This window comes from Citrus sinensis, chromosome 5, assembly GCF_022201045.2.
Source record: "Citrus sinensis cultivar Valencia sweet orange chromosome 5, DVS_A1.0, whole genome shotgun sequence".
NCBI classification, from domain to species: Eukaryota; Viridiplantae; Streptophyta; class Magnoliopsida; order Sapindales; family Rutaceae; genus Citrus; species Citrus sinensis.
Window position 1 is genome coordinate 28,015,545 of NC_068560.1, and position 14,151 is coordinate 28,029,695.

A 14,151-nucleotide genomic window follows, 5' to 3' on the forward strand; every position below is an offset into this window, starting at 1 on the left:
ATAATAAAAATGACCCAATACCTAATCACAAGATAATGAAAATATAGATAACAGATTAAAAAAGCATGTGCCTATCCTAATTCCTGCTCTGCTAAGCCATTTACGTAATTCCTTTTTGGCTGAAAACATTGCTTTCCCAACAACATAATCAGTTAGACAAATATATTTAATTATTATAATGGTTTGATGACATAATTATATGTATGTATGTGTCAAACTCATGATTTGTCTTCTGTATTTTGGAATGCTGCAGGGCAATGAGCAGACAAAATAATACGTTCACTTGTTGCTATATCCTCGAAGACTACCAGAAGGAAGATGGTGTCGAAGTGCAAGAGGAAAAGATTTCCTGGGAGAACTCTTAGGGGAGGACAATCTTTCATGGTGGAAAGACTTTCAGGCCTTTCAAGGCCAAGCCAGCTCCTGAAGCCAAAGGGAAGAAATCCAAGGCTTAGGTTGCGATTCTTTTTTTTTTTTTTTTTAATTTGAGATCTGAATAGATCTTAATTTAACTAAAGTCTAAATAGGTCTGAATAAAAAATTCTGAATGACATGTTTGTTTGTTTTTTCTTTCAACATCTGAAGAGAAAAATTTAAAAGCTAGTAGTTTGACATAAATATTCTTTTAAGTGGTGTATATATATGTTCTTCACAATTTATAATTTTCACAGGTTGATTAGTTTGGTAGCATTAAAAAAATATATTATTGTTGATCTTAATTTAATTTTTTATTAAAAAATGTAATTATAACATCAAATTTTATTACAAAGTCAACATTGTTATTTTATTTCTGATTCATCACAATGAACATAATATGATTTGTTCAAGATTTCAGTTTATCTAATGTTATGGTTATCATGTGAATAAAAATTTAAAGCAATTAAAAAAATAACTTCATAAATAATACAAAAATATTAGGTTTATACATAAAATTGGAAATAAATGAATTGTTAAGGGTATTTTTGAGATTTGAAATTAAAATTTTTCATTTAAACTTATTACTTCAAATAAAAGTGAACTTTTTTTACTTTTTAAATTCAGATAAAATTGTCTGAAAATAAGTGATAAGTTAAAAAAAAACCTAAAATAAACAATTGTCTGAAAAAAAAAGAAGTTAAATTCAGATTTCAGATAAAAAAAACAAACAGTACCTTAGTTTAGTTCATCTATTAAATCCCGAGAAACCAATTGCAGAAGTAGTGGGAAATCAAATATTTGTTAGTGGAAACAAATATGAAACTGGTCCTCAAATTAATGTGTAACGCATTTTGCAAGAAATTTGATAGCCTGATTTTGTTGTCCGTGTCCTGAACTTTTCAAGTTACCAAACCAGACAATTATGAAATTTGCTACTCAATCTTGTATTGTTGTATTTCTTTGCTTCCAGTTTTCTTGATCAGAACAAACAACATAAATAAATGCTGCTATATTAAAAAAATTTAAAAATTTCGATCGCCCTTCATTTGTTATCAACAATATGATATTGCCTAGGATCTTTCGGCTTAATCTTCCAGTGCCCATTAGCCAGACTTGCATTCTCAACAATTCTTCTCCATTTCTTAACCCTTTTATCCATATGCTTTGTTAATGCATAGTACTGTTGCAATTTCTTAGGCATTGCGTCATAAACTTGCCACCATTTCTTATGAGCTGAATCACTGGCAAATATATGGCGACTCACCATGTCCCAATTGCAATCATAGTCCTTGTAACACATCCATGGCTTTAACCCCAGACAATGAATTGCATAAAGACCATCACCCACTTGATGTTCCTTATCGTCTTGCTTTGAAAACACCTTCAAATGGTTTATTCTCTTAGGCAACCTATGCCACCATGTGAACACTTCATTAAGAAACCCCTGGTCGCCCCCATTGTACGACGAAACCTTAAAGGATTTCAACATCAAATCTTCAAACTTGCACAATGATGGCTCAATCACCATCAGCGATTATCAAATCTTCATTAATTTGGATTTGTCTCATTTATTAATGCTGAACGAATAATTTACTAAAACTTGAAACTAAAGAAAGCAGTAAATTAATGACCCACCATGACCAGATAAATCACCCACTAGCCTTTTTTTTTTTCCTTCGGAACACCTCAAATTTCCGAAGAAAACTTAAATAAAATCTCCTGTTTCCATTTCTAGTGAACATTTTATATTTTTTTATATGCAACAAGCTTTCATTAAAATTTAAGACTCTATCCTCTAGAATAAACTCCAAAACATATCGATAAAAATCATAATATTTTCGTTCTCACCATAAATTCGCCTATGTAAGCGACCATTAAAGTAGGAAAAAAAAATAACAATAAGAGCTTAAATACTACTTCGTAAATAATTAAGAAATATGACAAGCATGGTAACTATACTAAAAATACTAAGCAGACAAGATCATCACACCTGAACATCTCCACCGTGGCCCCACAAGAACCCACAAAGACAACGTACACCGCCCGATCAACATCAGGTTTCACCCACCCACTCTCCACCGCTAGATTCGCCACCACGAGATTCACTTGCAACCTAAACACATCCCTCATCCCTCCACCTCCATCTCCGTCTCCTCGGCAGGGAACCCTAGCCACTATCACGTCGAGATACCGATAATCCTGCACCGGCATGGGTATTTCCGAGCACGCCGGTGGGCCCCACTTGTGATCTTCATCAATCCACTCCGGGAAAAAGTCTTCCCACTTTTTATCCTCCCCCACATGGTCGAAACGTACGTGAACAGTTTCAACATGCATGTCGCCACGTACGCTATTATAATCATCATTATCATCGTTTATGTTTACTAAACCAACTTTAGTTTTTTGATCCATGATGTGTTTTCCGATAATATCGAGCCATTTGGGTCTGTGTAATAAGTAGTTAGTATTATATTTTATTATTTGGCTCGTAAGCCAAATGGGGTTGTTGTTTAGGTTTGAATGACAAAACGACGAGGAAAAGCGAGAAGGAGAGGAGAAGAAGAGAGATAACAAAAAGTTTGTTTGGGTCTGTGTAATAACAAAAAGCTCATTTCTGACGTTCTTTATGTTCCAAATTTAACTCAAAACCTCTTGAGTGTAGAGCAACATTCTCATCAAGTGGCATAACAAGAGGAAAAACTTTGTTTTTTGACATTTCAACAACGGCCACTGTGTGATTATTAGTTTTATCAATAATTTTACATTTTTCATCATCAAAATAAATTGAAAAACCCTTTTGAATTAGCTGCCCCACACTCAAGAGGTTTTGAGTTAAATTTGGAACATAAAGAACGTCAGAAATGAGCTTTTTGTACCTCCCTTTGTATGGACAGCAATAGTGCCTTTTCCCACAGCTTTCTGCATCTTTCCATCTCCAAGCTTCACTTGCGAATTAAAACTTTGGTCAAGGCTGATGAAAATGTCACGTTCTCCAGTCATGTGGTTGCTGCAGCCGCTATCCAAATACCACAAATTATGATTCACGTTCAGCACCTTTACTTGAATAAAACAAGTAATCTCCATCACCTTCTTTTGTAAAATTTGCCTCATTTTTGCCTTTCTTATTTTGATACCAGCAATCCCTTTGAGAATGGTTAGGAATGCGACACCTTGTGCATTTATAATGACAATCTTTTGATTCATGATTAGACCGATTACAAATGATGCACTGAGAATATGAATTTTTCTGTGAATTCCCTCTGTCATTTTTCCACTTGTTGCGGTTGTCGTTCTGTTCTCTTTGCCCTTTGCCACGCTGTCCGTTTCTTTGAGACGAGCCTCCGTTCTTCTGGTCTTTCTTGCTGCTTTTATTCTGATCTGAATTATTAATCTTTGACTGAAAAGCTTGATCTGTAGGTTGACTTGAAGGTCGATTGATTCTTTGCTCATGAGACCGTAATGATCCTGACAAATCTAAAAAAGTCATCCTGGACAAATCCCTTGATTCTTCAGTGGCTGCTGCTACATGATCAAACTTTGAAGGAAGACATGTCAGCACCTTTTCATTCACCTTCTTGTCTTCAATGGAGTCCCCGCAACCTTTAATCTGGTTCACAATCTCAGTAACTCTACTGCAAAAATCTTGAACTCCTTCACTGTCTTTCATTGATAAATTATCGAACTCTTTCCACAAAGTTTGTAACTTGATGGTGACTGCCTTTTCGGAACCTTGAAATTCTTGTTTTAGGATTTCCCAAGCATTTTTGGCCTTTTTGACACCAAATATTCTGGGGAAAATTGACTTACTAACACCTTGCTGGATATATCGAAGTGCCGTGGCATTTCTCTGTATGTTTTCTTTGTACTGCTGTTGATGTGCTGGAGTCCACTCTGAAGAACTTGCAGATTCTGGTGGTTCAGCATATCCATCTTCAACAACATCCCATAAATTTTGAGAGAGGAAAAAGGTTTCCATTTGATTACTCCAATATTCATAATGTACCCCTTCAAATATTGGAACTTGACTGGGAGCATATGAAAATAATGTGGGTAGGGTATTTGATGTCATTTTGAGGGTGTTTTGGAAAAGCTCTGATACCAAATTTGTTGGGTGCAAGCGGAAGTGCAGAAAAATTTTTATTTAAGAACAGAGTATTTTGGTGGAAATTTCTAAAACTTTATTGCTTAATTCATTTTTCCGTTTCTCTCTTACTTTTCATACAACCAGAGTTCTATATTTATATGCATTATAGAAAACTCTGGAGATTACATTAATCATGCTTTACATTTCCAAAGCCACATTGCAAACATCAATTCTACCCATTACTTCACGTTGAAAAACAAACCAAATAACCCTTCAAACTTCTTGCTCAATTTACTAGATTACTAATTATATATCAACAGGCCTTTCTGTTCTTTACTACTCTCACATAACAAGCTATTAACGAGTTCGTTCTTCTCTTCTTCTCTACCAAATATCTCGGACTCATCAATTGAGGAGATACTTGGCACTCGTTGATCCGCTCTCTCATTAGTAACATTCACAACAAAACCAAACATGTCTTTCTGTTTGGCAATATCATCAAGAGTTTCGTTGATTTCTTTTATCTTCAGAGCAATGTCACGACGTAAGACAAGTGGTTTGCAGGCAAAGCAAGATGCAGTAGGAAAGAAGGAACATACCTTCTTCTTAGGAACGAGAGCATCATTCTCGTGATCATCCACTCCGTCGATTTGCAGTTTGAGCCTTGCAGTGTTCCACTCACCCAACACGTCTTCCATGTCGTAACATGCGTCTCTGAGTTGATCGAGCCAGAGTCTGACAGGTTCCTCCTTCACTTGCCTTTTCTCTGCATCATGGAGCACAGCTTCAATGACGCGGAGACTGCTGGTCAGCTTCTTCACTTCCTTTCCGACACCCGTTACTAGCCTCACTTGTTCCTTCGCCTCTTCAACAGCCATTGAAGTCAGCTGCTCCAAGATAGGGGAAATGATCGCATCAACCATGGTGAAAAAGAAACATGAGAGAGAGAAGAAATTGATGGCGAGTTGTTGCAATAGTAAGTAGCTAATGCTGAAAGAAATGAAGGAGCTGATAATGTGGTGAAAATGTTGCCGTATTCTTTCAATTCTTTTAGTACTGCAAGCAAAATTCTAATTTAGAAATATTTCATTTCAGCCCCTTGTGAAAGAAGCTACTGTTATTATTATTACTTTTTTTTAAATACCAGCAAAGAGTGAAAATGACGTACAGTTGTGGACAGGAAATAATAAATTGTTAGGTCCTACATCGGCGATTCACGCGGTATATGAAGAAACAGACAAAGTTTTCTATGATCTCTTTTTAAATAATTGAACAAGTTGTTAGATAATATGTATGATCGTGTCGTCATATTGAGATTTGGAAGCATTTGCTTTACAATCACCCGTGAACTCGATAATGTTTAGATTGTTTGATCTGAATTATAAGTGTTTTATTAGCTTAGAAACACCTTGACCATCTCTTTCTTTTTTTATTTTTTTTCAAAATTTGACTCGTTTGCATAATTAGTTGAAAGGAAAGAATGAACTTAAAATTAAACTATGAAAACGCTGCCACATAATATTCTAAGATTCATATCGAACCACTTTACTTAGATTTTGTCATTTTAGCAGATTTTGATCGTGGGAGTTCAAAGTTTAATCTCTAACTTTGATTGTGAAGTGTGAAAAATCAAGTTACTTTGATTGTATCTTCTAATTATTGTTTGAAAAATCTCAATAACTACATGCCCAATTAACAAATCAGTAGTCTCAGTTCGACATATTTATTTAAAAAAAAATGTTTGATGATTTTGCAATTGAACATCAGGATATGAAGAGAAAAAGTAACACATTTTATAACGACTTTGTTGTAATTGAAATATAATTGGGAAATTAATGAAGAGTAGAGAGCAATGAGAAAGCTTAATTAAGCTAAACAATTTGATTATTAACTCTCTAGTCTCTCTTGCAACATTCCACTAGTCCTCGGATCGATCACACAATCTAATGCATAATCTATTCATTTAATTAATCGATTTGAATATATATATTTATTAATGTCAATTTTTTAATAATTTTATTTGCTTTCCAGAGTATGATATTTTTAGCGCGCGGCTTTGGACATAGCTGTTATAAATTTGGTTAGTTTAACAAATACAATGTAGCCTATGATATTATATAAATATTCAATTATTCTCTTGGAGAGACGTAAATTCACTGAAATTTAAAAAGAGTCCGTAAAGATAAAAATATTTTATATTTTATTACGTAATAATATTATAATCTTAGGACGTGTTTGGTATTATAAATGATAGAAGAAAGTGGGGTTGAACGTGTGAACACAAAAATTATTTTCTTAACACTTCATTGTAATTTTATATTTTTTAAAAATTTGACTCGTTTGCATAATTAGTTGAAAGGAAAGAATGAACATACTAATAAACTAGGAAAACAATAATATTTTAAGATTCATATCGAACCACTTTATTTAGATTTTGTCATTTTAGCAGATGTCTGATAGTGGGAGTTTAGAGTTTAAATTTTGTCACCTATTTTTATGAAAAGATAAAATAATGTAGAAATTTACGATGCAAAAACTGCAGTCGCTTGCATGGTCATGCGTCTGCTCTTTATTGATCAATATTTATATGTACATACCCCTAGTTCACAAGGAAATGAAATCCTATCAAACTAGGAAACATATAACACGTAACTTGCTAACGTAACTTGCTATATATATATATACACGTGAGTTAACACCCCCCCTCAAGTTGGAGCATGGAGTCACGAATGCCCAACTTGCGAAGAAGAAACTCGAACTCTTTGCTGCCAAGTGCCTTTGTGAAGATATCAGCTAGCTGAATATGAGTAGACACATAGGCAGGCCATATGTTTCTTCGTTGAATTTCATCGCGGACAAAATGACAGTCAACTTCGATGTGCTTGGTCCGCTCATGAAACACGGGATTGGCAGCTAGATGAGCAGCCTGGCTGTCACAATACAGGTGCATGGGTCGTGAGTGATCAACGCCGAGAGACATCAACAATCCTTTGAGCCACTTGAGCTCACATGTAACTGTTGCCATGGCACGATATTCAGCTTCAGGAGAGGATCGCGCAACAGTGTTGTTTCTTAGATTTCCAGGATATAGGAGAGGATCCAAGCATGACAAACCACCCAGATAAAGAACGCCGAGATAGGGGGCAGCTTGCCCAATCAGAATCACACCACCCATAGAGTTGCAAATCACAATCTGAGCTTAAAAACACACCTTGACCAGGGTTACCTTTCAGATAGCGAATGACCCGCAAAGCTGCGTCCCAATGTCGCTCCCGTGGCTGCTGCATAAATTGAGAAAGCATATGAACCGAATAAGACAACTCTGGCCTTGTAGCGGAAAGATAAATTAATCTGCCGACGAGTCGTCTATATTTTGCAGGATCAGAAAAATATAGGCCTTCGGCCAAAGCTAGCTGATGATTCGGTTCCAAGGGAAATGGGGCTGGTTTTGCACCAAGTAATCCAGCCTCAGAGATAATATCTAACACATACTTCCGCTGAGACAGGAAGATTCCTGTCGGATTTCTTGCAACTTCAATACCCAAAAAATATTTCAATGGACCCAGATCTTTCATATAAAAACAACCACTCAAATACATTTTGAATACCCGAATAGCTTCGTTGTTGTTTCCCGAAACAATTATATCGTCAACATACACAAGCACAAGTAGATGTATGTTATCTCTACGCAAGGTAAAAAGGGAATAATCCGAGCTTGATTGAGCAAAGCCGTAAGTCTTCAAAGCTACTGCCAACTTTGCAAACCAACAATGAGGAGCTTGCTTTAATCCATATAATGACTTTCTTAGACGACAAACCATTCCAGATTCGTTTGAGGTGAAGCCAGGCGGTAAGCGCATGTAAACTTCTTTATTAAGCTCACCGTGTAAGAAAGCATTGTGAACATCCATCTGATGAAGCTCCCAATTCCTAGCCGCAGCAACAGCCAAAAAAGTTTGAACTGTAACAAGTTTTGCGACAGGAGCAAATGTCTCTGTGTAATCAATTCCTTCAACTTGCTTGTTCCCAAGGATCACCAAGCGAGCTTTGTATCTTTCAATTGTACCGTCGGCATTGTACTTAATCCGGTATACCCACTTACAGCCTATAGCAAGCTTTCCAGGTGGTAGAGACACAACAGTCCATGTGTTATTATTTTCCAGTGCCTGTAATTCAGATTTCATGGCCTCACGCCATTTAGGATCTCTCACGGCTTCAGCAAAAGAGGCAGGCTCAACTCCTGCAGTAATCGCTGCTAGAAAAGCACAATGTCGAATAGAAAAATTATTACAATTCATATAATCAAGTATGGGATAAGGACTACCTGCAGGAAATGATTGAGCGTGTGAGCATGAAGAAGGCCGCGAAGAGGGACTCAAATGCTGAATAGTATGTAAGACGTAATCTTTTAACTTAATCGATTGTTGCCGCTGTCTAAGATGACGCCCCAACGCCGGTTGTTGTTGCAATGATGTCTCAATAGCTTCAATGCCCCCCCTGTCATCGGAAGCATGCTCATCAAAAGTAGAAGAGGCGGGTACTGGTGATGGAGTATTAATGGTCTTAAGAACATCCCCTGTATCCTGTGAATCTGGTGAGACAATAGGAGCGCTTATATCATGTGATAAATCCTCAGCTAAAACCGGTTCATCACGCTCAGGAGCAGGCATGACAGTAGCAGCTGGTTTGGTTAGAGCCTTGTAGGGAAAGTCATGCTCAACGAACGTTACATCCCGGGAAGTAAAGAATGATGCACTCTCCAAATCATATAAATACCATCCCTTTTTACCAAAGGGATAACCCATGAATATACAACGACGACTTCGACTAGCAAATTTATCACCGCGATGACCACGGTTGTAGGCATAAGCGAGGCAACCAAATGATCGAATATTTGTATAAGATGGTGCCTTGCCAAATAGTCGTTCATAAGGAGTCCGTCCGTCAAGAAGAACAGAAGGTGTTCGATTGATCAAGTAGCAAGCAGTTAAGACACATTCACCCCAGAATTCAATGGGTAAGAAAGCCTGAAAGCGCAGAGCGCGAGCAACATTGAGAATGTGTCGATGCTTGCGTTCAACTCGACCATTCTGTTGAGAAGTACCCACACAGGATGTTTGATGATGAATGCCATGCTTAGCAAAGAAATCAGATAAATGCATAAATTCTGTCCCATTGTCTGTCCGTATAATTTTAATAAGTTTATGGAATTGTCTAGAGACCATACTCAAAAAATTGCGTAATACACGCCCAACCTCATTCTTCGCGATTAGTAGATATGTCCAAACACCGCGAGAAAAATCATCAACAATAGTCAAGAAATAATGAGCACCACAAGAACTAGCTGTGCGATAAGGTCCCCACAAGTCACAATGAATCAATTCAAAAATATCTGAAGCTTTGTTATTGCTTAAAACAAATTTGTCACGACACTGTTTTGCTCGAAAGCATACATCACAATTCTGAAAACTAGACAGACAAGAAGCCGAATCAATAAATGGAAGCAGCTGAACAACTTTAGAGGAAGGATGCCCCAACCTTCGATGCCATAAATCACAAGCTCGGTTGGCAACACTAGATAGAGCGACGGCCGAACCAATGTCCCGAAAATAATAGAGTCCCTCTCGCTGCTCACCCGCTCCAATCAGCATCCTCGTAATGCGGTCCTGTATCACACATAATTGATTAGAAAATTGGATAAAACAATTGACATCTCGAATCAGTTGCGATACAGAAATTAAATTGCAAGTTAAACTTGGCACAAATAAAACATTATTTAGTCGCAGGTGGCTCGCAAGCACAACTGTTCCTTCTGTATTTGTTATTGTCACATTTCCATCAGGCAGCCGAATAGAGCAGGGAATAACAGATACAATGTCGCATAAGATTTTTCTGTTTCCCGTCATGTGATGTGAGGCCCCAGTATCAAGAATCCACTCCATTGAATTACGCTTACCACTGATCCGTGAGTTACTATCTTTTTGACTGTTTAAAAGATTAAGCAATGTGTTCCACTGCTCACTGCTCAAACTGTTGAGACCGCTTGCTGCTGATTCCGTGAGTTCTCCAGACGGATTGTTAGACCCTGTTGCGACTTGACCAGCGTTGGTTCGAGCAGGACCTCCACGACCACGCCCATTGTTTCCACCATTCTGTCGTGAATTGCTGCGACCACGACCTGCATTCCTCGTGGCTTTCGGTCGTTCACCCCACCATTCGGGATACCCAATAAGCTGGAAACAGGAAGATGCTTCATGTCTAGTCTTGTTGCAATGGGTACAAAGTACAGAAGTCTTATCACGGTTTTCATGTGATCCTTGCGCGGCTTGAACGGCAAATGCTATAGGTTCACTTCGTTCTTCTTTAGCACGTGTCATTGACTGAACCTGCTCCTCCTGAATGACTATGGCATAGGCACGGTTCAACTTTGGCAGCGGCTCGGTGCTTAGAATATGAGACCGCACACCACCGTACACGGCTTCATCAAGACCCATCAAGAATTGATGCAACTTTTCTTCATCTCGTTTCTTATCCCATTCCGCACCTAGATTACACGTACAATTGCCGCATAGACAAGTAGGCGATTGCTCGTAGTTACTCAATTCTTCCCACATCTTGAGTTTGCCATAATAATTCAAAATAGTCATACCTCGCTGCTTGCAATTCGCTAACTCAGATTTGAGTTGCTGCACACGTGGTCCATTCCCAACAGAGAACCTTTCCTTGATATCATCCCACAGCAACTTAGCAACTTCTGTATAAGTCACAGTTGATCGCAGGTTTGGTTCGATTGTATTCTGTATCCAGGAGACCAACATTGAATTCACCATCCACCAATCCTCCAAATCAGCGGAGTCATCAGCAGGCTGTTTCACGGTTCCATCAACAAAATAGAATTTCTTCTTGGTTCCTCGAAGTTGCACTTGAGTAATGATAGTTCCAGGGTTATCATTGGCCGAGAGGAAGTAAGGAGACATCATTGTCTTGCCCAATCCACTTCCGCTAGCCTCTTTATCTTTTGTTTTTGTTTGAGTTTGGTCTTCCAACTTGCTCTGATACCATGTAGAAATTTACGATGCAAAAACTGCAGTCGCTTGCATGGTCATGCGTCTGCTCTTTATTGATCAATATTTATATGTACATAACCCTAGTTCACAAGGAAAGGAAATCCTATCAAACTAGGAAACATATAACACGTAACTTGCTAACTTGCTAACGTAACTTGCTATATATATATATACACGTGAGTTAACAAATAACATTATGAATTCATTCTATTATCTATCCATCTATCTAAATTTATAAATGTTCCAAATGTAGAATTCTGAATTTATTACAGTTTGAAAAAGTTATTAGGTCATATGATCTAATAGTGTAATAGCATTATAATATTAAAGTATATGACTTAATAACTTTTACGAACTTTAATAAACTCTAAAATCCTAAACTAAGTCAATACTATATACATATATAATTCATTAAATCATATGACTTAATTGTATTTTCGCATAAAAAAAGAGTAACTACGGGAGAGAAAGACAATATCTATGTATATAGTCACTTGAAAGTAAAAAGACGTAGAAGGAATTCTAAATTGAAAATTGATTTCAATACCGATCAAGAGCTTCGGATTAAATTTGTGAAACAGTTTTGCAAAAGAAGACTTTTGTTTATATACGGTTTCTTGAATACATACACACCCATACATACGTACACACCTACCTACATACAGGGTTATTTGTGGAATTAAATGGGTGTTGTAAGAAGTTGTGTGATTTATTTACTTTTTAAAATTTTAATAGGAGACTTTCGGTTCATGTGGAGTTTAAATGGGTGCTAATAGATACAAAACTATCGAGGCCGTCATAAGGTGCTACAAGCCTCCAAAACGTTGTTTTCCCTCCTTTATTAACACATCGCCAAATAAACACCCAACAATGTATCAATTCAAATTCAAAATCAGCGGTGCCTCATTATTTTCAAAGCTTCATTATTAATAATAACTAAAAAATTTTCAAACTTTTGGCATTTTGAGTAGGACATTTGACAAGAGCTGAACATGTGAACACTTTTATAAATTATTTCTTATTATGTATAAATTGATCCATCTAGAGCTGGATATTTACATATTCTTCTATTTCTAATCATTTCGAAATTTAATATAAATTTTTAAAAAAAAATCAAGTTGCAATAAAAGTGTTATAAATATAAAAAAAATGAAAATGGAGAGTCAAAATTGTAATACCCAAAAAAGACCAAAACTTTTATTTTTTTTTTTCCTCGGCATATAAATATGTTGTTACAGGTAATGGAATTCATAGCCCCAAAGGGAAGATTCTTCCATAAATGATAGGAGAACGACGGGTTGAACATGTGAACACTTTTATTGCGAAATTACCTTACAATTGCAACATTTGAACACTTTATTTTCTTTTTGACAAAGCACAATAATAAGTTACAGGTACTGCAATATTGCATGAAGATTCCTGGGAGTAGCCTGCAGTTCAAATTAATATTTTTCTTTTGGACAAAACCAACCAACAATAATTTTCAAACCTGGAAGATACTCATTAAAAGATAGATCTTCGTAGTTTTCTTAGAAGATACTTAGAACTGCCAATATCTTCTAATTATTGTTTTAAAAATCTCAGTTGCCCATTTAACAAATCAGCAGTTTTTGTTCGACATATTTAAAACATAAAAAAAAAAAGCACACATTGGTTTGATGACATTGTAATTGATACATCAGGAAATGAAGAGAAAAAGGAACACACTTATGACCATCATTGTAGATGATATAATAGATGTAAGTATTTAGTGGCAATTAATTAACTACTAGTCTTATGGAATAATTGTTTTAGATCCGAATTAAGAAGCTCTGCTCTGCCCTTAGGTAATTCCCCCGCTTAAAAAATATTGTTTTAAAAATCTCAATAACTACAAGCCTAAGCCCAGCAAATCAGTTTGACACGCCATATTTTCTTTTAAAAATAAAAAAGGATCGACCCGCACAGTAATTTTGTTATAATGACTTTGATGTAATTGAACATTATTAGACAATTAATAAAGTGTAGAGAGCAACAATATCGAGTATCGAAACTTCGGAAGAGTGGAATGTATGGAAGGCAAACTTTGTTCAACAGATTTATAATTAGTGGAGAACAAGATAGATGACATGGAAAATGGATGTAATACTTATTTTTATTTTTCTGAAATTTTTGTTGTATTTTAGTATCTATTGAGACTTTTGAAACTATATTGACAATATTATTTTGAATGTGACGTGTAGGATTTATTTTATTACCACCTGTAACTTAATCTAGGTTTAATTTGTCTAATGTTGGTGCAATTTTTATGTATATGCATTGAGTTTTATATGTCTATGCATGTGAATAAGTTGGTTACTTAATGCCCTGGTTGTGCAAATTAAAAATTTTGTTTGCTATTGTTTTACACCTAATTGACTATATTTTTACTGTTTTGTTTTGTTTTAACAGGTAAATGGCATTACAGCCTCTAAAATCAAGATTTTGGACCTTAGAAGAAGATATTAAGCTCGTGGAGTCTCTTTTAGACTTGTATCATGATGGGAAATTTTATGCAGACAATAACTTTAAAAGTGACTACTTAAGGGCTCTTGAGACCACTTC

General features: G+C 36.2%; 1 protein-coding gene across 1 annotated transcript; it reads right to left on the reverse strand.

Moving 5' to 3' along the window:
* Positions 1-1,357: 1,357 nt before the first annotated feature.
* On the reverse strand, positions 1,358-4,393 carry LOC127902415 (uncharacterized). Its single transcript, XM_052441322.1, has 5 exons — positions 3,552-4,393; positions 3,294-3,433; positions 2,372-3,053; positions 2,018-2,023; positions 1,358-1,952 (listed from the first exon to the last, which is right to left on the reverse strand). Exons 1-5 carry the CDS (start codon positions 4,391-4,393, stop codon positions 1,460-1,462), a joined length of 2,163 nt encoding a protein of 720 aa, XP_052297282.1. The 3' UTR covers positions 1,358-1,459.
* Between the last annotated feature and the right edge of the window lie 9,758 nt (positions 4,394-14,151).